Genomic DNA, 25,911 nt, shown 5'->3' on the forward strand with positions numbered 1-25,911 from the left:
TTCCCTCTGCTAAAACAACTGACACATTGCTACAAGGAGAAGCAGATTCTCCACAGGGCTGTTATTGATCTTCTCTTTAAATAACTCCTCACTCTGCTCAGATTTTTTCCTTGACTATGAAGACAAAGTGCCCACAGAAACCCACAGAATCAGAAGCAGTTTTCAGGAGCAAGTAAGTGTTGTGCAGACAAGAAATCTTTTACACAGGAACAATGAGGTGGGAGACAGGAAAGCATTCTAATTGAATTTTTTTGTCCTCTCTGCAATGAATTTAAACCATGAATTCACCATAGGTGAGTATTTCTTGTTGGAAACAGGTCACCTAATTGTGCTGCTGGGAGAGAATCACTCCTGCACCATCTCCTTTTAATGATCACCTGGTCTGAGAACAAAACACTGAGATTTGTGAGACTTCCACCTTTAATCCATCATTTCAGGGACATCAGAGTGAAAAATTTAGGTCAAAACATCATTATGAATACAAACAGAGGCAAACACAGATGAAAAGTTGTATTTGTCCCATGGGTCCACAAATCTTCTTGCGTGATAAAAATACCCGTCCTGGGGAGCAGTAACTAAAAAAAGCATTTGAAAGGATGAAGAAGTGGTCTGAAGAGGACTAGAAGTGTGCTGAGGCAGCGTGTGGAAGGATTTGAGTGTGAATTGGTACTCACAGCTCCTGCCGAAGCCTCCTGATCTTGGCCTTGGCGTCGGCGAGCTCCACGCTCAGGTGCTGCCGGCTCTCGGTGCGCTTCATGCCGGGGGAGCCGCACGGGGACTGCGCCGCCGACGCGTGCGGCAGGAAACGGAGACAGTCCCGCTCCTCTGACAGCTCAATGATGGTCTGGGGAGGCAGAGCACAGGAAAAAAGTCCAGAGTGGCACTCACAGAGCCACCTCTGGGTGTGTCATTCACACAAACACCGCAACGGCACAAGAACGATGGAAAGGTTTTGGCCGTCCAACAAGTCAAAAGCTCTACCTGCACCTTCACACCTAAAGCAAAGAGCCACAGCTCTTGAACAGGACCTTCTGCTATTTTATATTTTATTTTTCACTTTAGGCTTTTAAGGCCACAAAATGACCAGTGCTCAGAATGGACTGGCAATGAAAAGTGTGTTGAAAACCACCACCTCTTGAAAATAAAGATGAACATGTATCTCTAAACAAAGATGTGTTCTTCAGTGAGCAGCAGCGTCCTTGACAACTGAATAAAGCATCAAATCTACAGAAATATTCCTATTTCCCCCTATAAATAAAGGTGTTAGCCAAACATGAACATATCTTGCAGTTTAAAGTACTTTTTCTTTGCTTTGCACAAAGGCATCAGCACCATCCTCTGCCCTCTGTTTCACTCTGACCAAGGCTGTGATCCTGAAGAACTGTCAAAGGAATATCTGCAATAACTGCAACACTGACACACCCACTCTACTGAGGGGCAAATCTGGGACCACCAAGATGATTCACAACTCGTGATTTTTATTAAATACAGTTCTGTTCCTTGATTCTAACACAGTACAACAACTGTGCCTCATGATAAGCCTGCAAAAGCTCCTCTCCTGGTATGGATTCTGCTTTATCCCCCTCAAACCTGGACAATAGGACATGGGAATAGAACAGGCAGCTTCCAGTGATTAGCCTGCAAATTGATGGCTTATTGATTCCTGGTAAATGCAGCTGATACAGCTTTGGATTCACTGTTTTCAGCTAGTGATCAATGCTGAAGTTGTTTCCCACTCTGGCTACGTGGAATTGATCATCTCGTATCTTCCCTGCTTTATTCCTACTTTATCTTTCCTACATTTGTTAACAAATGTGCACAAAAGAACCCCTTGAAACAATGTTCTGGCAGTCAGGAATCCTTGCTTTAATATGTCAGCACGAAATTAAACTGTTAGTTATAAAAATCCTGAAAATCCTAAAAATCCTTTGTATTATATCAAAAATAAAAAAGATTTCTTGTATTTCTCTTCAGCACCAACCCAAATCCATACCTCTGAGTGCTCATCTCTTTCATCTATAAGTCTTTTTAAATGCAATGCCATATTTTTCAGGAGAGGCTCAACATACTCTTGTGTCAGCACAATGACATCCATCCACTGCAGGTCAAACACATTTTCCTGATTATGAGTTACCTACATGGGGTGAAATGAAAGAGAAGAAACATCCTCTTGAAATTTTAAGAGTAGAAAGGAAGCATAAAGAAATATAAAGCTGCCACTCTACAGGTTAAATTCTCTGGACTAGGGTGAAAAAATATTTAAAATATATTTAACTGTATGTAAAGGAAGAGTTTTTTGTCTACCTGGAAGCAGCAACTTGTCCTTCTGGCAAGGTGACAATAATATTATAAATTACCTACCACATACTGGAATTATATTTTATAAAGAAATTTGCATATAAGGATTTCACTAAACTAAATTTGCTGTATGTAACTAAGAAATCCTTGAAGCAACAAATTTGCTTTCTGGTACTGCTCTAAAAATATAACCCAAAAATGCTCAATCATGAAATCTTTTTGTGAATCAAGTGAAAAAAATAAAGCCTTTTTTGCTTACTACAACCACTCAATATGCAAATCATGTGTGTGATTTACTTGCCATTGAACACGTGCAACTCCCCTTCCTGCAATACAATATTCCACCTCAAAAAAATAAAATAAAAAAAAGCAAAACCCCCCCAAAATACCTCCTGAATATGGGCTGCAACAGCTGCTCTGGTATCAAAATCCAGACTTTGGATTCTTTCAATAAATTCTTCTTTTTTCTGACACTAAAAATAGAGACATCTATTTTATACACATTTGTATGTACAATCACAAATATTTTCATTCCTCTTTTGTATTTCTTAAGAGCTAAAACTTATAAAGCTGACATTGCAATGGCCACATGGCTGAATTGTTATCCAATAATTCTGGTCCCAATAAGTCTGTGGTTTATGCCACGTTACAGCAATTACAGCTCTTAAAACTAATTAAGTGATACAAGGAAAAACAAGTTGAAATGGGACAAGGAAAAGGTTTCTTAAAATTGCTACTTATTCAAATTCAGTGAATGATAAACATGGAATATTGCTATTTATTTGAATTTATTAAATAAAATTGAAATAAAATAAATTATTATAAAATTATTATTATAAAAGAAATTGAATTTAGTAAATATTTATTAAATTTATGAAATAGTGCAGTGAGTTAATATTCAGTGCTTTACCATTTCCTTCCTTTCTTTTACAACATCAGGTAAATTAACATTATTGAAATTAATAACCCACTTGAAGGTTATGATGGTATTGGAGGTATTTGTGCAGTAACAGGTATAGGGTTGTAGCCATTTAATTAAAAATCAGAATATTCCAATTCTTCAAGGAATGCAATTGTACCACCAAAGGAAGAAAAGTTTTATACCATCCCAAGTACTAAAATAGTAAGAAAAGAGATCAATAACTCAAAAGATTCATAGAGACAAACATAATTAAACTCACCTGAACTGCACAACCAAGCAAAAGGAGGAGAAGCTTTTTTACTTCTTCAGTACCTGGCTCTAAGAAGAAAATGAGAAGAAATGGTAACTGTAAAATTATAATTAGTTTCTTCCCCTATACCTCAGAAAACATGAAGTTTTCTCATTATTTCCATGTCATTTATGTTAAGCTAATTTTAAAATAACCAGATGAGCTTTCAGCTCAATCCTTTTTGCCATTTAACTGCTGACTCCCAGAGGTACCAAACACCTTAACAGCCTAAATAACAATTATAATAAAGTTCAGCCCTTCAAAAAGCAAAACTTCAGAGTGGCATTTTTAGAAATGCTTTGGAGACCTTCAATCAAGTTTTCAATGGTAATCTCAGGTATCTCAAGATAGTTACAAAACTGCTTCAATTATCTGTCTCTCCCAAGATGGAAGACTTTAGTTGACAAGTTCACCTTACAAAGCTGTGTTAGATCTTCATCTGCACATCCAAAAAATCAAAATGTATTTCCAAATCTGGCCTTAAGCATCTTAATCTCCTAAAGAAGCTTAAGTTAAAGAACTCTGTTTACAGATTAATAAATATGTTTCTTACTTTTTATGTTCACAGTGTCCTCATCTTGCTACTAAATATAGAAATATATTCTATATCTAGAACATAAATGCCATGAAGCAAATGCTTCAAGGATGACAAAACAGTTTAGGCATTGACTCAAGCTGCTGCTTTTGGAGGGGGCTACATAATGTGTATAATCCTAATGAACATGGAATATTGCAATTTTTCAAGAGGTTTTTCAGGTAGATAAATACATTACAAAAAACATAGTATCAAATGGGAAATTTTTAATCATTTATTCAGATTTCTTGTATCCCAAAGGCTCGAGCTGTGAAAGTCTTTTATGGAGAAATAGAAAAAGCATCAAGGAATGTGTTTCACCAGAAGCTGCTTCAGCTGAAGAAGGGGAATTCCACCTGGCTGTCTGTCTTATCAGTAAAGGTTAACAGGAATACTGCAACAGGAGGAATCCATGCCAACAGCTCATAGCCTACATTCATTTATCCCAATAAATTAATCACACTTTTTTCATTTTGAAGCAATCCCTGAGCTCCTCTTCACTCTTCATCTCCTGACTGCTTTTCAAACACCTGCCTGAATACTGATTCCTTGTCTCTCTCCCACATTCCCTGAAGGAACAGGGCAAAATACTGAACCACCTCAGCTTCCCTCGTCTTCTGTTTTTCTTCCTTTTCCTCCATCAGAAATACAGAAATAGATGATTCTCTTCTACACCCTTCACCCTGCTGCTGAACTTTGTCCCCACCCTGTGCCACTGTTTGATCTTGCCTGTGTTCACCCCAATCCCTGACTTTCACACCCTCTGCAGGCTTCCATCCTCCCCTGCCTTGCTGCCTCCTATATGAACTTGCTTTCATCTTTCCCCTTTGCCTCATCATTATCCCTTTGTAATTTAATTTAGTATTTACAGTCACAGGCTGTAGCTCCCCTCCAGTTTTCTCCTCTAACTGCCTTTCCTGCCAATCAGCTCAGGAAATATTTCCTGATAAAATCCCTGCTGACCTGTTTTACCAAACCTCAGCTCCAGCCTTCTCCCTGCCTTTTCCTCCATGAGCCAACTGCCTCTGGAATCTGCTCCTGCCATCTGCAATTTGGCATCTTCTGGGATTTCTCTCCTAATCATTCCTTAAGTGTAAAGGGGAAAATCTGGGAGACATCCCTGTGAAAAATCACACCTCCAGCCTAAGCTTTAGTGGACTGAATCCAAGTCTTTATCAGGGATTGACTTTTACTCCAGGGCTTGCCTTGATGCAACCAGATTTACACAGCAAGTGTCTCCAAAGTCACTGAGGTTTCATTTCCCTGCACCTGCCCAAAAACAGCTGAAAAATCCATGTAGGGATGAGATCATTTTTCCAAGCTGATACATTAAGAGAAGTCCTAACTTTCATAGGAGAAAGGTTCTGGACAGAACCCAAAAGAACAGGTCTATATTCTAGTTCAAACCAAACTCTGTGACTGAACTCCAGCAGGCAGCTGAAACACCTTCAAGAATCTTGTCCAAGCATAACAATTTATTTTTTTTTAATGTGAAGGCTACACTACAAGAAAGTCCAAATTTTCTCACAAATCCAACAAAATCCCCGGAGAAGAGCAAAGCTCACACCCACAGAGCTGCCAAACCACAGATCCCAAAACATAAAGACATCTCCTTAAAAATGACCAAACCATAAAATTGAATGTATACAACTGAATGCAGTATTATCTCTCTGGTGTTTGATAGTACATTATCAATAAAATGTCATCTTATGCTACACAATATTGTTAAGACATTTTCTCTCAGTATCTTGAACAGAAGAAAAAATGTCACTACAAAACAATACTATGACTTGGGGTTTTTCTAAAATCTGTTTTTCCAGTAAATCTGGTTTCTAGGCAAATCCTTTCAGTCTTTTGAAAACCTTAAGAAAGTCTGGAATCAAAATTATAAAAGCACGATGCATTCTGTTCTTTTGGAAAGGAAGAGACCACATTCACATTTCTTGGTGCATATGACAGCAGCTGCACATATGAAAACTGAAAAAGCTGTGACCTCGGAAGCAAAAGCAGCAATATCCAAAAGCAGAAAGTAAAACCCACAAGAATTAAAAGCAAGATACCTACAGAGATGGGATATGTGCAGATGGGATATGGAAAATACCAATGTTATGAGCCCTGGGATCGGGAAGTGAGGAAACACAGATGGTTCTTCTGGCTCATGAGGAACCCCCTGTCCCACAGACACAGAAGCGTGGCAGAGAAGACATCCCAAAGAAATAAAAACAGCCAGGGGAAGCCACACAGCCTGTCAGAGCAGTTCCTGACCTCTCTGCTGAGGTGTCAGAACGTCAGGAGGAGAACACCTGGGGCACATTAGACCCAAGTAAATAAACTCTGCCCAATCCATAGTGGCTCCATGCAGGCCAGGTGTGTCTGCTCCGTGCTTCTGGAATTGAGAGCATGGTGCAGAGATTCCCAAGAGGCTGTGGATAGTCAGCTGGCTCCACACAGGCTAATTTTCTTGGTCTGAAAATTGCAACTCTCAGAGCTGGAAGCAGAGAAGGTGGGAGCATGAAGAAGACAGTGTCAGTTCAGGGGAGAAAACAAGAAGGTAAGTGCAGTATTTTTCAGGTAAGGATGCAAGAGAAGCAGGAGAGTTTGGGGGAAGGAGAAACAAGGATCAGGAGCTGGATCAAGTGAGATGCACTGAACTGCCAATTCCCTCAGCGGTGACACAGGTAAAGAAAGTTGAAAGTGCAGTAGCTGGGAGTACATGAAACTTTAACTTTGTGCCATCAGTGGTTCACTGGATGCTGGGAAATGCACTTGGGCTCAGTAAAAATCCTACTGAGAGCTAGGGCTGAGGGACCAAACACATTTTTTAGAGTGTGGACAAAGAAAATCACTGTTAAATCACTGCTCATCATTATTAAGCCACTTATTTAATAAAGTATTTACACAACCTTCTGTTGAAAGGCTCAACTCTACAGGAATTTTATTTCCAGTGAAATAATATAAATTATCACACCAGTATACATTTTTTATCTTGGTCAAAAATAAACTTACCAGAAAAAGGATTTTTGCCAATTATTAGCACATTTGGCAAAGACATCATGATCAACTGCTGCAAAGTCTCCTATAAAAGTTAATTAAAACATTATTTACATCATACATACTGAATGAAAGCAAACATCAAATACCAAGAGCCACTGAAGAGAAATCAGTATTAATTAAACAGTTTTAATATTTTTTAGGACTTCATACATACATACAGAAATTTTTAGGAATTCATACACTACTTAATTATTTGCCTTATAATTAAAAAAAATAACTTACAAATGTGAGTTACTTCTATAGAACCTTTGTTTTACTGGTTTGCACAATCATCTCACACAGCAAAATCCTCTCGTGGCAATGAGCTGGCTTAGGAATCTTAAGCCAATGAGATCCTGAGTCTCAGAATGCAGCAAAACCCTTTACATTTATTATGTTCATGTTTCCCTGACTAACTTATTGATACATATTGGTTTTATTGGCTCTAAGGTGCATTTCTACTGCAAAAAACTCAATTTCCTTTCTGTCATGGTTTCTTTGGCCTCACCAAAACGTGCATATGAAGATCCCAGGAGGTTTTTGCTGCAGTGACACTGGGCCAGCTGTGAATATAAAGGTGCAAACCCCTGTCTGCACAACCACATGGAATTTTAGCTTGGAAGTGCCACTCTCCTGGCAGCAGCTCTGCCTATCTGTTCCATGGATTCCATCAATGGAGCTCCTGTAATGGCTGTAATCGGGTCAAATCCCCAGTCTAGACAGAGCCTAATTCTCCTGAAACAGTATTTCTCCTGTTCCCAGATGTTTATTCCCAGCAGATGCCATCCTATAGTCAGGCTTCTTATTTTTCCACAGTGACAGATCCATTACTATAGAAAATGCTCCTACTCAAAAGCAACATATTCCAGAAGAGCCCAAGGCACACAGCAGGTGTCACAATGTAAGCAACAACCACTTGCTTTAGGTCAAATTGAAAAAAACCAGTATTTCTTGAAAAATACCTGTAGAATTTATTGGCTACAGCTACACTTGGAAGTTCCCACCAGTTAATATTCAACATCAAAATTATATCTGAATTAACAGTAGACAGCAAAATATAAATTCTCTCTGGACACACCTAAGACAAACTGTAAGGAGGGAGAAAACAGCTTTGACCTCCTCAAATATCATGAAATTCTACCAAATGTGACACCTGTACTTCTCAGACTTTGAAAAAGATGATGTTCAAATAAAATAAGACATGAAGTGCACCACAGGATGTTTTAAATCAATATGAAACCAATAAAATATAATTAAATTAATGAGTATCGACAGCTGCTATGAGAGAAAATCACATATTTTTTAAGCGGCTTTCTGTTGTTTTGTGGGGGTGTTTTTTTGGTAGTATCACAAATAATTCCATGATGCTATCATAAAGCTGATCATGTATCAAAGCAGAGTATGAGCAGCAGTAACCAAGATATGACTCCTGAATGGACATGATCACCTGTTTCCTTACAACACCTCTGCCTCGCCCCAGAGATGTCTGACACCTTTTCTGTCACTTGGTGTTAACCTCAGCACTGGCTTGGCTTGCACAAACTTTTCCAGTTCATTAGCATTTATTTTACTGAAGATTTTCACATCCTCAGTCAAATCTGCTGAGAGTCATGGACGCTCACTGGATTAAATCTCTCGAGCCCAAAATTTCTCCAAAATTTGGAATCACTTGTCTGATTCTGAACTGCTGAGAACAGTTCCACACTCTTACACTGCCAAGAAATGTACACACTCAGATTACTGGTTCAGGACCAGAACTGTAATTCCAGAGAATAACAATGAAGAAGCAGGAACAAAAAATAGTGACTAATCTAATGTAACACCTTGATTTTGATTGTTATATTCTACTAGTGCAGGTTTTTTTGACAAGCACATCCACAGCACTGATGCAATTTTTCACTAAACTGAGAGAAGGTTTTCCCCAGATGTTATAGAACCACAGGGAACAAACCAGCATGGACAAGCTCACAATGAGAAGTGTTAAGAGTTACATTAAAACAATACTAAAAATTCCAAATTCCCACATTCATCAGTGTCTAACATTCAGTAAAAATCCTCTCTCCTGTCCCCTCCCCTGGGATTCCCCAGGGAGCACCCCCAGGCCTGTCCCCTCAGCTTTCAGGAGCACTGGGGTGTGAGGCTCCTGCCTCACCCCAGGCTAAGGGAGGCCTCTCAGTTTGATTCCAATACATCCATCAAGCCCCAGCTTTCCTGCCTTAGGGAATTTCACAGGTGAGAGGAACTCAATTGACCCCTCTGTGAAACAGCCCATCCTTTAACTCTTCAACCACCACAAAGCACAAACCTCCCTGCAGGCACTGTAGGGAGTGAATAGCTACACATGCAAAAAGCAATGTTAGATTCAAAGGAGCTCTCCAGTTTGGAGAGTAAAGGCCTTTACTCCAGTTCTTCAATGTTTGCATGGTGACCAAAACCCTGAAAAACTGGGGAGGGAAAGGGGAGGCAAGTGTATAAAATAGTTAAAAGGACAGCTCGACCATTAAAGGCATGGTGGCTGCTTTCATTTCTTAAAAATTAGTACTTTTTTATTTTAAAAAAGCTCTAATAAACTTATTTCTATCACAAAGGTTTGGAGCAACATCCACAATCCTGAATCATCCAAAGGTACCTAAATGCCAGCAATTCTGCCTGGTACTGGAGCACTTGGACTGGTGCTAGGGTGAGGCCAGTGCAGGATGGGGAATGCTTTGCGCTCCAATAAAGATCAATCCTGTCAGTGCCTTCTGCTGCACCCATTGTGGGACACTAATGCCTGGTGGAAAATGACTTCCACCAGGAAAAGGAAAAGCATGTGGGCCTTAGCAGGCAGCACATATATCCACGTGCAGGGGCTGCCAAGGAGAGAGGGAAGTGCTGGGGAGAAGCATGGAGTTCTCACTGCGCTCCAAGTTTTGGGAAGCACACACTGGGTGTGGACACAGAAGGAGCAGGAGACTTCAGCACAGGCTGGCCAGGGAGAGGTTTTCTCCCAGGTGTGGGTTCTCCTGGCAGGAAGGAGCAGGGGAGTGTGAAGGGCACTAAAAGCCACGCTAAAGGGACACTGGTGGCAGCTCAGTGCCCAGCTGTGGCGTGTCCGTGTCCTCTCCAGCTGAGCATCCAACAGGCACAGCTCATACTGCTGCATCAAACTCCAGTGATCTTTTACAGCTCTGACTTAGATCCTCCTCACTGCATTTACCACAAATTCCCAAATTAATTCTAAGCCCAGTAAATTGCATCACCTTTTTCTAACAAAAATTCCATCTACAAGACTAAATGCACATGTAATAATCTCTCCCACTGGCACAAAACTTGCTTCAACTCAGAAAATACCAACCAATAATACTTAATGCACCACAGGAATAACTGAACACACAGAATATCTATTTTATAAACAGATCATCATTCATATAAAAGTGTGTCCACACCACTAAATAGTGATAAAAAATCTCACTATATAGCTAAACAATCATCCATACAAATAGCTCTTGCTGATCTTATTCCTGTTACCCTTAAAACCGTAACAATAGAAGAAAACTTAGAAATAATTCCAGGGAAAACACAACACAACAAACAATTACTGACCTGATAGTAAGTTTTAATTTGTTTCACCAAAATGGACAAATTTTGAATCCTTAATGATGCATCATTGTTTACTTTTTTGTTTATCCTCTGATTAGCAGACTTTGGATTGCTGCAAAAAGAAAAGAAAGAAGAATACCTTAAACACGGTGAACATTAATCTTTAAAGCTTTCTCTATAGAACAAATGGGATAGTTAATGTGCCAGCACAGCCATCCCTTGTCTTGATTACCATGCCTTGTTTTTCCCTCCACAAATCAATAAGGAGTTGTGGAAGATGGAAAAGAGCTTGAAATGTGTGTCTGACATAGCCAGCCAGCCCCACATTCTTGTCTGCCATCAATGCAGCCTGAAACTGGGAGCACCCAGCAGAATTCCCAAGGAATGGGTCTGACAGGAAAGATTTTGTGGCTGTATGATGCCATTTCACTACCATGAGGCACAAGGAACAAAATGCAATTTTTAACTTTTAGAACAATGATGAATATGAAACACATCGTGCTAACACACACTGACTGTTTTAAATGTATTTACAGATTGTTGAAATGTGTCAACAAGGATATTATTAATAAGAGTTTTTGTCATGTATTATCATATGCTACCAGATTTTTCTCTGGTTTGTCTTGGCTTCAGGGAGGAAATCAATCACTTTTTCCTTCCCAAAGCAGAAAGGATCTGAGGAAATGCAGATGAGTCACCCTTTTTCAATACCTCGTAACACACACAGGACAGCACGACAACCATTCACTGGGATTTCTCATGGAAAACCATCCAGAATCAAAGCACCTCCCATAAAACTCTCTGAAATGTTTAAAGAATTCCTAAGGGATGGCCAATGTGAAGTTTCTCACTTTTACAGATTCTTGATACAGTTGCACAATGCAGCTTTTGATATGTAATGGTATTATTGTATTGTTTAATGATATTATTATTATTATTACCACCAGATAAATGAGAGCTGGCTGGGATGCTGCACTCAAAAACAAACTACCAACTTTTCCCTGTCAAACCAGGGCTCCCTGCAGGGCTATGTGTCTGCTGGCTCTGGTTTTATTCAACACTGTCATTAATGATTTAAACAATGGAATACAGAATACACTTTCCAGAACAGCCACTGGCGAACTTTGAGAGGAAAAAAACAAAACCAAAAAACCTTCAAAAAACCACTATGGCAATGGGGAATGATCCTGGTAATGTGCAAAAGTAATGGAATTCAATAACTCACAGGCAAAGGATTAGAGTCAGAATCAAATGCAGAAAGAGGAATTATTTGCTATAAAACAAAAATGACCTGATTATTGCAGTATCATGACTTAACTCTGATGGAATTTATCCCTTTGATTATACTCTCTACAAAAATGACATATTTTTCATTTATATGTGTTACCTACACAAACTTTATTTGTCTTTTACACTTGCTTAACTTTTAGCATATTAGACTTTTTTTTTAAAGATACATTTATGTCTTTTCTTTGATTTATTGCAATCAGCATTTCCTGTCTTGTAAGCACAAATAGAAAAAATAGAAAAAACTGCAGGGAAAGGAAGTCAGTCATATAAAGATGCACCTCCAACACATAGACATTTCTAAAAGAAAAGCAGTAGGCACAGTATCCTTTTTCTGTATTTATTATTATAAATATCTAGGAAAATTAGGACAGGGGGTAATTGCCTCATTCCTAAATGCTCACCACCATGTTCCTAAAAATATTACAAACCATTAAAATACATTTTAGAACATATTAGCCAAACCATGTGACTAGGATGTGACCTTGGGTTTATTAGTTCAGCCAACCTGTAGCTGTAAAAGCAACTAAATGGGCTAAAAATAATTATGCTTCGCAGATGCACAGAACTGGACTCCTTTCCACAGTGAATTCATTCAAATTTGTTGAAATCACAAGAGAAAATCCACAATAAATCCTGCTGACCTACAGAGATCAGCTGAAGTCTCCTATTTCTACATGCATATCTCCAAAAGGCCGATTTGGGCCTTAATCTTCATCTTTAATCTTAATGACCATGGGATTATCTCTGGGCTTTTTCATCATCTTCAGCAGCATTTCTACAGCCACACATTTCAGATGCCTCTCCCTTTAGAGCTCTCAAAACAGGGCACAGGGGTTTCCTGGATATTGTGCCAGCTCTTATTTTAGCATCAACACCAAAATTAGTGTGCAACCACAAGAACTCAAAACACAAACGTCATAAAAGCTCAGGCTTTCCATTTTCTCATTTCTAAAGCTGTATTAGGATATTGAGATTGATCCTGGATGAACAAAACTTTAACATTTGCATAGCACTGGATCTTCATGACACCAGGGGATCAGCCCAGCCAGCAGGGAAGGTTGGGCTGCTTTAACAACCAACCTCACCTCCCTCTATGACAAGCTGAACTGCTTAGCGCCAAAATGATTCACGCCTGTAGCTTGAAACAAAGTTGGGATTTTGTTTCATTTTGGCTTTCTGTTGTTGGCTTAAATTGCAGGAAGCAGTTTACTGAAATTGGGCATTTTTGCTGGGAAAATTTGGACCACAGATGTGCTCTGGAAGTGTGTTTTTACCACTTGGAAAAATTCCACTGTCCACTTTCAAGATGCTCTGCTACTGCAGATGATCTACAATTAAAATCAGAATATCAGCCTTGGGACAACCTGGTGCACAGAAAACACTTATTTCAGTAATTTTAAACTTTTCCAAAAAGATTTTGGCAAAGGGTCCAGCAGAAACATCAAACTCCAAGTTCTCTCAACATTTTTCAGCAGAACTTCGAAAGTATGAAGTGGTAACAAGAAGTTTAACCCACTGTTTTTAAGGTTCAATAAAAGTAAGCTAGTGAGATATCATTACTAACATTACTAATCTCTACCAGTCATTTTTAATTTAATTAAACATGCACCCTCAATAACTCACTATTGGTAGCAGATTCCTTTTTCTGGTTTTTTGGTAATGAATGTCCTCTTGGCTCATTATTCTTCAACCATGGGAGGTCAGCTGTCTTTCACACTCTCAATTAATACATGCTAGCCATGACTAGGATGAGTGACTTTGACAGAAATTTATTTCCAATGCTTCCCAGAGTGAAATTCTGGTCTCTGCACCTTCCAGGGCAGACAGGACTTCACCTTCACTGTGCCACAGTAATTGAGATCTTTCTAACCACATCATGTCATTAAATGATTACAAACACAGACTGTTTATAGGCTACCTACTAAAATGACCCCTGTGCTGAAAAGTCAGTGTTGAAAACTGAGGGATTCTTCCACCAAGCAGCCTCTGTGCTGGTGTTTAGCACAGCTCCCGTATCTTCAGCCACTGATTTATTTCTACCTTTCAGATTGTGTTAGAACTGTCAGGTTTGTGTATAGAACAGCCAAGCAAAGACCTGACAGATCCCTCCTCACACCCCTGCTATGAAAGGACCATGAGTAGGTCCTTGAACAGGAGATTCCTTATTTAAAAAAATAACTAAACCCACCTTCACTACCAATACTGATAACCAGCTCTCATTTTCTCAAGAACTCCAACCTGAATGCTCAGCAGTCTCCTTAATCCACTAAACAGCATTTTAAACATTTATTTAGTCAGTATAGTTCATCATCTTATTGATGTCTTAATTTGTCCCTCTCAAAGAGAAAATAATATAGCAGGTTGCTGGCTATAACATTTCCATTTAATCTTTTTTCATAGAACTATGTTTTTCAGGCTGGTCCAAGTCATGGCATACTAATATTTTTTACTAAGCATGAAGTCTGATGTGTAACTATTTCTCATCCAGAAAGAGAAAATTCTAAACATGAACTTTCAAAACCTTCTGAGAGCATCTTTAAACTCATCTACAGTTCTTGAAAACTAATTTATTAAAGATTTTAATGAAGTACTTGTATACATATGTTGAACTGTTGAATTTTTATGACCAGTAAAATGTTAATAATGATATCTTTATTAACACAAAACAATTCTGTTTATTAGAATACATTAGGTTTAATGACACTCAAATAAACTAGTGGAAATACAGGATGCAAATTAAATAATTTTCAATATAAAAAGGCCTATTTAGAACCACTTTAAGACACAGCTTTAAAAAGCAGCTTTTTAAAACCCTAAGATTCTGATGGCTACTATAAACATTTTTAAGGCCATCCATGCTCTGAACTGCTCCTTTTATGAGGTGGGGATACTGAGCTGCTTCAGTGGCAAACAGCCCAGCAAAATAGGGCAAATCTGTCTAGAAGTCGATAGGAAGCAGAGCGGTAAAAGATACCCTTAAGCAATTTTACATTTAAGAGCAACCTACTTATGACAAGATACATTAATTTCAATAGCAATAAAACCAGACAGGAGCATCTCTCCCAATAATGCATTAGTTTAAAAACTCCTGATTACAGAGAGAACTTCAGTGATTTTGAAATACTACCAGTGTCATGAATCACAGATTGAGACTTCATATAATCAGGGATTATGTGTCTTTAATTTTTCATTGACCAAAATCTATCAGAAATGGGAATGTGATAGCTTAATGGCCTCATGCTTAAATCTATGCAGACTGCAAACCAGTTGTGTCCTCCCTTGCCATCTGTTCCTTGATGGTACTTAATGATTAAGTCTGGTATCATAACACACCCTAATTTGAAATATACCATTGTTTGAATGTATTTGGTGAGTTCAGTGAAATGCTACCCTGTGGTTTAGCTTACAGCAGCACAGCATTCACTTGTACAAATAAATACTGCATGCCTAATAAAGTTTATTTTCTGCAAAGTCCTTTTAACTGGAATGCTGAGGTTCACTCTTGGTATCTGTCAAATATTTCAGTAATTCCTGATAACAGAATTATGGGATAGACTTTAACTAATAAAGCAGAATCTTCATTATTTACTGCTGGCAAGAACATGTTTTACAGAGATTTAATACAACAGTGTCCTTTTACTGACAAAACAATAAAAAAGTCAAAACAAAACTGGAGAAAAATTGATAATCTTCAACCTGCTTAAACACTTGAAATCTACTTTTAGGTTGTACAACACCTGTATTTCTACCCTCAAGACTGAGCTCAACAACTGAGGTACAGCTGAAATGGCTAATTCTGCAGCCATCTGCTCAAACATCTGAAGATATCCCAAACACTGAGACACCCTCTGCCACAAAATCACTACTGACACCTCAGTTTTAAGGCACTCTGCTAACTCTGCATGCAGCAAGGACTGACTGTGTGTGCCACAAGTTCAACAGCCGTATCCAACCTTTTCTGCCTCGTGACCATGGGAGCTTTAGGGAGCAGGCCCAAGATCAAGTCTTTTGGCCCTTGCACAAAACCCCACTTCCTAGGATTATGTCCAACATCATAAACTGCTAGGAGGCTGAAGACCAATGCCTACTTAAAAATAAAAAAACAACCAAACCACAACCAACTGGCCTAACCCAAACAGAGTGGCTGGTGGGATCATGGGGAGCACTGCCAAGAACATTTCCGTGGATACTGAGCATAGCATGGGCAAAATCATGGTACATTCAACAGGTCTGCTGACTGAGCTCTCATTTCTTCCTCACAGGGCTTAAAAAAAAAAACCAAAACAAAGACCAGAACAGCCCAGATTTCTTTTTGTTCTCTTTTCCCTAACTGCAGTAAGGAAGATATATGCAGGTGAGTAAAATGTATGAGAAAACAAGAAAGGAGGTAAACCAGTTCACCTGTCATTGACTAATCACACTCTTGTGGGAAAGACCAAAAACCCCCAAAAACCCTTAAGTTCCAAGTTTAGAGAGAAACCACTGTATCATCAAATACAAAGAAATAACTTTATTACTATTGTTGCACCTTGACTATTTTTTTCCCCATCACACTAAAAGTTAGTATGTAAAAAAATAAAGCTTTCTGCCAAAAATTGAACCTAGTGAGTCACTGCTGCCTCTTCTCCACAGCTGGCAAAAGGTAATCTGGCTGCCACCAAATGAACAAGTGAGACTCACAGAAAGGAACATCTGTAGGATTCAGAGCAGCACAGAACACTTAATACACAAAATAAACACCTAGGTATTAAAAATTTGAGAATTCCTAAAAGAAACTTCAACAATTTTTTTTTTTATTGAGGGTAAAAAGCCATGAGAACCAGAAAGTCTGACAAACACACTCTACTCCAACAAATCTAAATGCCTTTCAAAGGACATCTTGCTGGTTTGCTTGGTTGGTTTTGGAGGGTTTTTTTAACTACAGAAAGTTTAGCAGGAAATATTTGAAAAGGGAGAATTAAACTGCTGTAGTACTTGCACCACACAATTTTCCAAATGAAACTAAACCCAAGAGGTGCCCAAGGATGCAAGAGTGTACAGGTCAAAGGTCAGGAAAGCAAAAAGATGGACGTGTCACAGAAGCAAAATAATGAGGGTCATGAAGTCTGAAGTTTTGACTTCTACTTCAAGCACTGTGTGTTATTCTCCCTCTCAGAGCCAACATTTTTTAGTTCTGAAATGAGTCCAGATTTTCAAGACCTATTTCAGGACCAATTAACAGAGCAGTTGAGAACTACTTGACTTTGGGATTAACACCTCAAAGCAACTGACCACGAGAACGCAGAACACATTGCCACCCCCAGTGATCCTGTGACAACAGTAAGAGCAGCTTTACTCACAAGCACTGCCAGATCTGCATCACAAGATGCAGCATGACTTGGCACCAAACATCCCAGGGCACTGCAGCCAGGAAATGTTTTCACAGAGCACCTTGGGAGGATCATTCTGCAAACATGCAGGTATTGGTTTGGAAGAAATATCAAGTTATAAAAGAAGCAGCACGGGGCCAGCAAGTTGTCACCACTGCCAGGAAGCAGCAAGCACAACAGAAGACAATGAACACTCATTGCCCTGAGCAAATGACATTTGTGGAACTAACATGCTTTCTAAGACATTTAAAATATTAATATAAGGGAAAATTACCTCATAGGATTTAAAAGCAATACACAATTATACAGTCTTCTTTATTAGAGAAAAAATTTTAAAGAGGAATTTGTAAATACAATTTTTTTTTTCTAGCCTAACTAACAGCACCACAGCAGCACATACTTTGCTTTATTTGATAATCACAAAATTATTTATCCTTTGAAAGACTTGGGAAAATGTTCACTCATTTTACTCTTGACTTTAAAGTTGGCTGAAGATAGAAATTCTCAAAAAAAATTTGGTTCTTACTTCAGAGTCACAATAGTCTGACCACAGGCAAACACCTCGGCATTAAGAACTACAGGAAATACTGATTTGTTATCAGCCAAGTGAGATGGCATCAAAGCTACTCAAATATTGCAGTTTTAGTGACTAGAAAGATCTTCAGTTGTGAAAATAGTACCACAGATTTCCATAAAATACTTCTGGTTGGAATACCATGACTGTAGATAATTTCCTTTCTTATGAAATAAACCCTCTATAAGAAAATTATTAATAATAAAATACATGTTTTCATCTTTCTCTACACCCATTTTTAGACTAGTGGCAATGTGACATCTGTCTGCATTCTCTCCTACATCTCATAGTATCTGTATTCTGGTTTTTCCCAGCACACACAATACTCCAAATATACAGCAAGTGTATTCCCAAGCTACCAGGAAATTCCAGCAGACACTTTTTGCTCAGGGGCTTATTTAAGAAAAACAAAGATACCACACAGAGAAAAACTAGAGCAAATATTCCCCTGAAGCTTAAACCAAGATAAAATTCTGTAATAAACCTAAGTGTACTGTCTTCTGTCACAACAGAGAAGGAAGCATGTATTGGAGTGTCTCTAAATGTGCAACACAAAGATTGACTCAATGGCCAGGAATATGACAGCACCATTCAGGAGTTCATCCCTTACAATTTCCCATCCAAAAATACAACATCAGGCAATTTTTGCTTGGGTCAAGCAGTAGCCTTGCTTCAATTCAAATCCTTGGCATTAATTAATCCCATGAAACCAAAGGGAGGTATTTTGCAAACAGCAACAACTGTCTCTGGAGCATCTACAGGATAAAGCAAACAAACACAGAGACTCTCACACAGTTATTCCCAAATAATCTTTGCCCACTGAAGTCATGTGCTCTAGCAAAGCAGCATTTTGGAAAAATGTCTTGATCCCTAAATAATTACTACCTAGGGAAAAGTGGTACATTATGAAAGACAAGGAAGGCAACAAATTGCCATTTAGCTTAGAGGAAAAAAAAAAAAGGAGGAATCAAAAATAAAGGAACATATGAACAAACACAAAACTCTGAAGTCCCTCTTAACAGAAGAAACAAATGTGGAAAATCTAGAAGTAAATATCAAATTTAGTGCAGGATGAGATGAGCTTGATTTAGCACTCAAATTCAGTTAACTAGGTTAGCTTTTAAATAAAGATGAGAGCACGGCAATATTTTGCAAAGGTTGTAGTGGAGAGATCCCCAGACGAGCCATGAAATCTGAAGCAGCACACCTGGATATTGAAGAATACAAGCTGATCAGCCAGGTGTATGTAGCTAACTTAAAACTCTGATTTTACTGCTGCTGCTATTCTCATGGAGTGCTTTGCAACAGCATGTAGAATGTGAAATGCAAAATTCTCTGAAAAAGAAACTGCAAAGCCATAGTGAATGTATGTTCTTTCCTTGCCAGAATGCTTTCAATGCTGAGACAAGTTATTTTGATTTTAGATCTAAGATCACTATTTATGGAACAGGTTGACAAGCTTAACAGAAACCTCTGAATGTATTAAAATACAGTTTTGAATTCAGTTTTTATTCCCTGGCCCAAAGTACTAGCCTAGAGTAAGGATGGGGTCAGTAGCAGGCTACCAAAGGATGTAAGGAGACAAAGAAATATAACCAAGACGCTTCTCTCCATGAAGGAGAGAATGCTTCTCTCCATGAAGGAGAGAGGAAAGAAGTGGATGTGCATGTGTAAAGGAAGGTTGGATTATTTAATTCCTAATCTTCAAAATTTTGCAAGGAACAAGAGTGAACTACAGAGTAGTTTCCTGCTCAGAAATAAATTGGGGCAGCAAGGATGAAGGAAAGTGGACATCAGCTGGAAAAGGGTACAAAAGCATAACAAAACCTAGTAAAACAGGGACAAACCAAGATCAAGCACTTCAAGCATTCCATTCAAGTTCAACCCATGCATTTTCCTCCTTTATCTATCAAAAACTCAAGCACCTCACAAGTGCCTGTGCCCACCTCACCTGCCCAGTTCAGAGCTCACTGCAGGCTGATGGTCCTAGCTAAAAGAATTTGCTTCTTTACAAAGAAAGTGACTGCTACAAATTCAGCTTTCCTGAAAAAAAAAATCTCAGCCCTGTTGCGCAGAACTACTCTTGGGAGCAGAAACTCTTCCCAAGTCCAAGTGACACCCTGCATGCATCTGTGGAAAACCTGACAAGAGCACACCTGGGAAGTGTGAATCTATACTATGAAGTGATAAAGGTGTGGACTTAATATCTGACCATTTTCTAAAATACATGTTCCTACTTCTGCTGCTGAAGTTGCCCATTTCCTTTACCTCAAAACTCTTTTCCATTTCTCCACCCTGGCAGAGCCTGGCTGAAGCTGTCTCTCCTTCCTTGGCCTTCCCAAGAAGGAGTTAATGGGATTGAGTGGCTGTTGCTGCACTCTTTCACAGAGCCAGGCAGCTGGCTCCAGCACTGGAGAGCGAGTCCAGTTTTCAGGGGAAGATATAGGCAAGCCAGAAGTATGGGCTGGCAAGCTCAAGTGCTCGGAAAAAAGCTCCCAACCGAAGGCTGAGAGCTCAGAACAGGAGCCAAAGAAGCTGTCCACATTCTAGGCACACACCACCAGCGTGCTGGGAGGAAACAGGCAGCCAGTCCACCTGGAAAATGTGATGGTGTGAAAGGCCTGCAAGTGGATCCAGCCAGCGAGAAACAGTGGGAGAATGGTAAAAGGGGAAAAACCCAGGAGAAGAATAAAAGACTTCATCTTTGAAGCAGTTTTCAGCATGTCTGGATGCAAAGACTGATATGGAAAGTATCACTTAATTTATGTAATTAAGACCAAAGTTATAAATGGCACACTGGGATGAAAGCAGCCAGGTTTTCCAGACAGTGGATTAAATTAATTCAGTTCCAGAGTTTGCTTCTGTACATTTCCAACTCTGCATACAGTCTGGGTCCAACAGTTCCTTTAAATCAGATTTATTTCCACAAATATAAAGCACAGTAAAATAAAACAATTAAAGCTAAAATACTGTTTCAAGTCTTTGTTGCTTGACCAAATATTAATGGTGGTGGCAAATGTAATGAAAGCTCCCAATCTTGTAACTACTTCCAGCTGTCTCTTTTTATTCAAAAGAACCAGCAAGATTCTTGTCAGTTTGGGAACCACAACTCATACTAAAAGACTTTCATCATTTCTTACCCAATCCTATTGGAATTCAGTTAACAAGTATCAGAGAACAAGACCTATCAAAAATGGAAACAAATAACACTCAGAAAATGAGTGTTTCTGTAAAAATATTACATTTTTTTTTGTATCAGAGGAGTTTATAAACAATACAGTGCTAAGACTACTAAAAAAAACCCTGAGGTGATGTTAATCAGGTTCTGGAAAAATATCTCCAGGACAACTGAGTATTATTTTACTGCAGTTGTACTTGGGTGTGCAACAGGTGACTAATCCATTTATACTGGTTCACCGATTTCAGTACCACACACAACAGATTCTACTCAAGCCTATGAGCACTTCATAAATACAATGTTAGAAGCATTATGATACAGAGGTGCAGTGAAGGTATGAAGCATTCCTGGCATGCTCCTCCACCTCCCTGCCATGGCAGAACCCTGCTGCAGTGATCTCCCATGCTCTGATTTATTTCCAAGAAGCATGACCCCTTTTTTGTATCAAAGAGCACAAAGATAAAGGCTCAGATTTAGAAAGACAGATGGGTTTCTATCCACAAGTATCAGATACTGACTGATCCCAGCAGAAGGTAAGTAACCCGATACTTCTGAAGAACGGGACCTAAATTTAAACAGGAAATTAGAGACATTCTCCCAAGTTAGGAGCTAATATTATAAATACTGGGACTCTCCTTAATTAAAAATAAAATTTAAAAAATAATATGAATTGGCCTGTAGCATCTCCAGCAAGGAAGAGCCCTTCAGATATAACTGGACACTGAACAGAACCTATGCAATTTTCACATGTCCCAAAACATCTAAAGGTAAAAAACATACAAAGAATGTGATAAATTCTCTCATGGATGAGGGACTAATCAACGCAATGCTGCTAAACCCCACAACCTCAGCACCATCAGCACCCTGCAACTATTCCAATGCTGACACCTCTTTCCCCTGAGCCCTTACAATTGCTGAAAATAAAGTTGATCCAGACAAGCACGAGGAGAAACAAATGCTGGACTGACAAACTCTCACTTGTAGATGATGGAGGGCAGGATTAACTCTTTTCTAATTGAACAAAAAACTTTCTCTAGCTAACAAAGCCACTTTTTTTTTTTTTGACTGTGTAACTGTTTACAAACCATGCCTAATCCAATATTAACACTCACTTCCACGGTCACAGAATTTGTTTTTTCAACATTTGGCAAGAATAAAAGTAAGTATTAAAGTATATGTGCAGCAGGACCACAGCACCTCTAACAGCCCCCACTGCCATAGCTCCTAACCACAGACCTCTAGTTCTCATGTGAAGTCACTGAGCTTTAAAAAAAAAAAACAAACCAAAACAAACAACCAAAAAAAATTCCCCAGCATTCTGAAGAAAAACACTTTTCTTTTGAAGTCACATGACAATTTTTTCTGCCACATTTCCTCAATATATGGTAGTAAAGAATGAAAGGTAAATAGAAATAAAAATGGAAATCACTGGAAATAATCTGTATTGATGATACCTTAGAACCAGATCTTTAAAATGTTTTTTGCAAATGAAGATGTTTGCTTTAATAGGTGGATATTGAAAGTGAACAGGACTAAAAGTTAACACAGATTTCCACAGTGACTTCACCACAGACAGGACCACACTGCAAAACATGAAACAATTTTTCCCCTATTTCAATCCTGGCACAAAACCCAAAACAAACTGAACTTTCCCAAAATATGAACAGAGTTCTAAGAGGCAATTCTAAGTGGTAACCAGCCATGATACGTCTCAGTTCCCAAAAGACCTTCCAGTGTAGTAACATATTTCTAAAATGCATATTATTTGTATGCCAATACTTTTCCAGCACCTCCAGTTTGAGGTAATTTTCACCCTTTTGTTTTAAAACTTACATATCCAGTGTGTATTTTTTACACATGCACACCCAACGCTTCCTAAGTACAGTAATCATGGCAGGGGGTCAAGGATGCACAAAGTCACAGCCAAATTCAACACACAGCGCCTTAGGCATGGGAATGTTCCTTCTCAACAGTTTTCCATTTTATATGTGCATCAGGTATCAATTTATACTCAGTATTAAAAAATTGACTGAAAAAAGCTTAACTTTAAGACTGTATTCTTCAAAATCACACTGTTCCAGTGCTAAATTTGCCTTCCAGCTGTCAAACTTTTTTATCCCATAGAAGTTCTGCATATCAAATGTGTGGCCACAGCTGAAAATCTACTCACTTTATACAGTCCAAGAATAAAAAAAAAGAAGACATAAAATAAAAACAGTATTCTTCAGTGAAATGCATCACTTAAAATGCTTATTAAAGTGTGCCAGAATCCACTCCAATTTTTTTTTCTCTAAAAGTTCCTTTCCACCAAGTTTTCCAATTTCAAGAGTGAATATTAGAAGTGATTACTTGGGAGTCCCAGTCGTACAGAAGTAGGTGACAAAGAAAATACAGGCTGTGAATTCACACTTAAATGGGGCAAAGCATTGCTCTTTCGACACAGATTAGTTACACAAGCTGAACACCAAGGGTAGAAACTTTTAAAACACTAAATATGAATAAAAGCTATAAACAGAGCAAGAGGATGCCCATCCCTGAGCAGTGTTCCTGAGGAACAGCTGCCAACACAAGCTGCTCACGCACTGATGGATTCATCCAGCCAACCATAAGCCCACAGCTTTTCATACCTATACAGAAAATAGATGTATTTCTCTACAGAGACTCAAAATATCAAAAAAAAGAAAAGTATGTAGAAATTTTTGCACTAGTAACACTTTTAGGATTATATCACCAGACACCTGACAAGTGTTACTCCTCAGCATGACAGTAGTGGGCAACATTCCAGTCAAAATTATGATTAACAGAGGGCCACTGTAAAGGACTTTTTCTGACAACCAGAGTTTTCAATAAACAGTTTAAAACCCCATGTAAAAACGTTTCTTCTGTCGACTATAGCCAGAAAACACTCTACACTCACAATTAAAGCATCAGCTTTACTGCTCAACTGCTATCTACTCTAATTTGGAAGCATGGAAAATGAAGAGGAAGGAGTTTAAGGGCAGTCCTTGGACTCAGTGAACAATCCTGTGTGAGTTGCACGCCATCCTTAAGTTGCATGTCACGTGCACCAAGATATGGATTAGAACCTTATTAGCCAAGCAAATTTATTCAAAATTTTCTTTATGAGCACTACTTACAGCAGGATGAACCATTTCTATACCTCTCAGTGGAAATCTGGGAAACTATTTACAGTCATCCCATTTTCCAGTAAGTTCTACAATGATGATTCAGCCTGTATCACACTGTACATCCTGCAAATAAATTGCTCGGACATTCAGCTGTGCAGAGTCGCGATCCTCCAGGATCCCAAGTCTCCTCTTAAATCACCACATGACCGTGTCACGCACAAATGAAAGTAATTTACCAAGGTCAATACGGGGAGAGGGGGGAGAAAGGATTTTTCATGAGGCAGCAAAAAAATACAGGAGAAACGAACCAGCAAAAAATTACCCCAAGGCAGCGCTTGCCCACACTCACATTTGCAGCATGACTTCGTTCAGATACACTCCATCCACCAGCGCCACATATTCCTCCAGGTTGGTCCCATTTCCTCCAGCCAGAGGTCCGAATGTCTTCACCTGGAACAGAACCAGCAGCAGCACCGTGACACCAACTCCACCTCGCTCCCTTGCCGCAAGGCTCTTCTCAAACAATGAGCAAATAAAACCAGGAACGTGTGAGGGGAAAATGAACGCTTACCCAGGTGACAAGAGGGCTCGACATGAACTGCTCCAGAAGGGGTGTGAAGATCTCGTTCTCCATTTTACAAAAAAATGGTTAACATCAATGCAGCTCCTCTGATGCAAAAAATAAAGATAAGTCCTTCACTGCAGCAACTCTCTGGAATGCTCCAAGGATTCAGCTGGAGTGAGTGAACCCCATTTTTACCAAGGGATGCAACAGCAACAAAAGTCAGTGCACCGGCAAGCGGGATTTATCTTCCTCTTTCAAGAAAAAATGCATCCGAAAGTCCATCTACGCGTATTTCAGCCTTTCCATTGATGCCTCTCCCTTCCTACATAGCGAAGGGGTAGAAGGAAGGAAGGAAGGAAAGAAAAGAGGGAGGCTGCCTAGCTACTGGGATTCTGCATCAGACAAAAAAAAAAAAAAAGAGAGGAAGGAAAAATCTGCTTCAGCAGCGGCAGCGCCTCAGAAAGGAAGGAGAAATTCCAGCGAAACTCCGCAAGCTCATCCTGCCCCTTCCCCACAAAAAAAGCCCCAAGCCCGGGCGAGGGGAGCAGCGAGGGCAGCGACCCCCGCCCCTCTCCCGGCCAAGCCCCCCGGGCTGCGGCTGCACCAGAGCCCCGCTGCCCCCCCGCACTGGCACCGACAGGGAACCGGCCCCCGGAGGGATCGGGGGCTATTTTAATTCAGTTCCCTTTTCTATCCCTTCCCTTTTCCACTTAACTACGACGCCAGAGAGCGGCAGGACCGGCACACGCCGCCCGGCCCCGCAGCCTCGCCCTTCCCCCGCGCTGGCCGCTCCCCTCAGGCTCCGCTCTCCCCTCGCCGCTCCCGGAGCGCCCCCCGACCCCTCCCCAGCTGTTCTCCTGCCGCTCCGCCACCGCTGCCGCGGCACCAGCTCCGCTCCCCACCCCCGTCCTCCCCAACTGCGGGGCCACCTCGCCTCAACCAGCGCGGCCCCGCCGCATCGCTCGCCCCGTCCTCGTCCTCCTTCCCTCCCTGCCTGCCTCCCGCTCTCCCTGCCCGGCGGCCGGCCCCAGCGTGCGGATCCCTCCGCCCGGAGCCCGGTATCCCTCCGCCGCCGCTCGGGGATGGCGGCGCGATTGGAAAGGGGCGGG

General features: G+C 39.9%; 1 protein-coding gene across 17 annotated transcripts in view; it reads right to left on the minus strand.

The window, feature by feature from the left end:
* Positions 1–25,824, minus strand: part of CCDC88A (coiled-coil domain containing 88A) — a 67,111-nt gene extending 41,287 nt beyond the window's left edge. For 6 of the 17 annotated variants that reach the window (XM_015621849.3, XM_015621858.3, XM_015621853.3 and 3 more), the window contains exons 1-8: positions 24,809–25,581; positions 24,587–24,687; positions 10,702–10,810; positions 7,090–7,159; positions 3,480–3,538; positions 2,688–2,771; positions 1,994–2,134; positions 675–844 (exon numbers count right to left, since the gene is read on the minus strand). In XM_015621849.3, the coding sequence (XP_015477335.1) occupies positions 675–844; positions 1,994–2,134; positions 2,688–2,771; positions 3,480–3,538; positions 7,090–7,159; positions 10,702–10,810; positions 24,587–24,687; positions 24,809–24,871 (797 nt within the window). In that variant the 5' untranslated portion in view covers positions 24,872–25,581. Of the gene's footprint in view, positions 1–674; positions 845–1,993; positions 2,135–2,687; positions 2,772–3,479; positions 3,539–6,348; positions 6,572–7,089; positions 7,162–10,701; positions 10,811–24,586; positions 24,688–24,808; positions 25,582–25,731 lie in introns of those variants that run through there. The other 11 variants (XM_015621855.3, XM_015621859.3, XM_015621856.3 and 8 more) reach the window with 5 other exon arrangements.
* Between the last annotated feature and the right edge of the window lie 87 nt (positions 25,825–25,911).

Source organism: Parus major, chromosome 3 (genome assembly GCF_001522545.3).
Source record: "Parus major isolate Abel chromosome 3, Parus_major1.1, whole genome shotgun sequence".
Taxonomy (NCBI): domain Eukaryota; kingdom Metazoa; phylum Chordata; class Aves; order Passeriformes; family Paridae; genus Parus; species Parus major.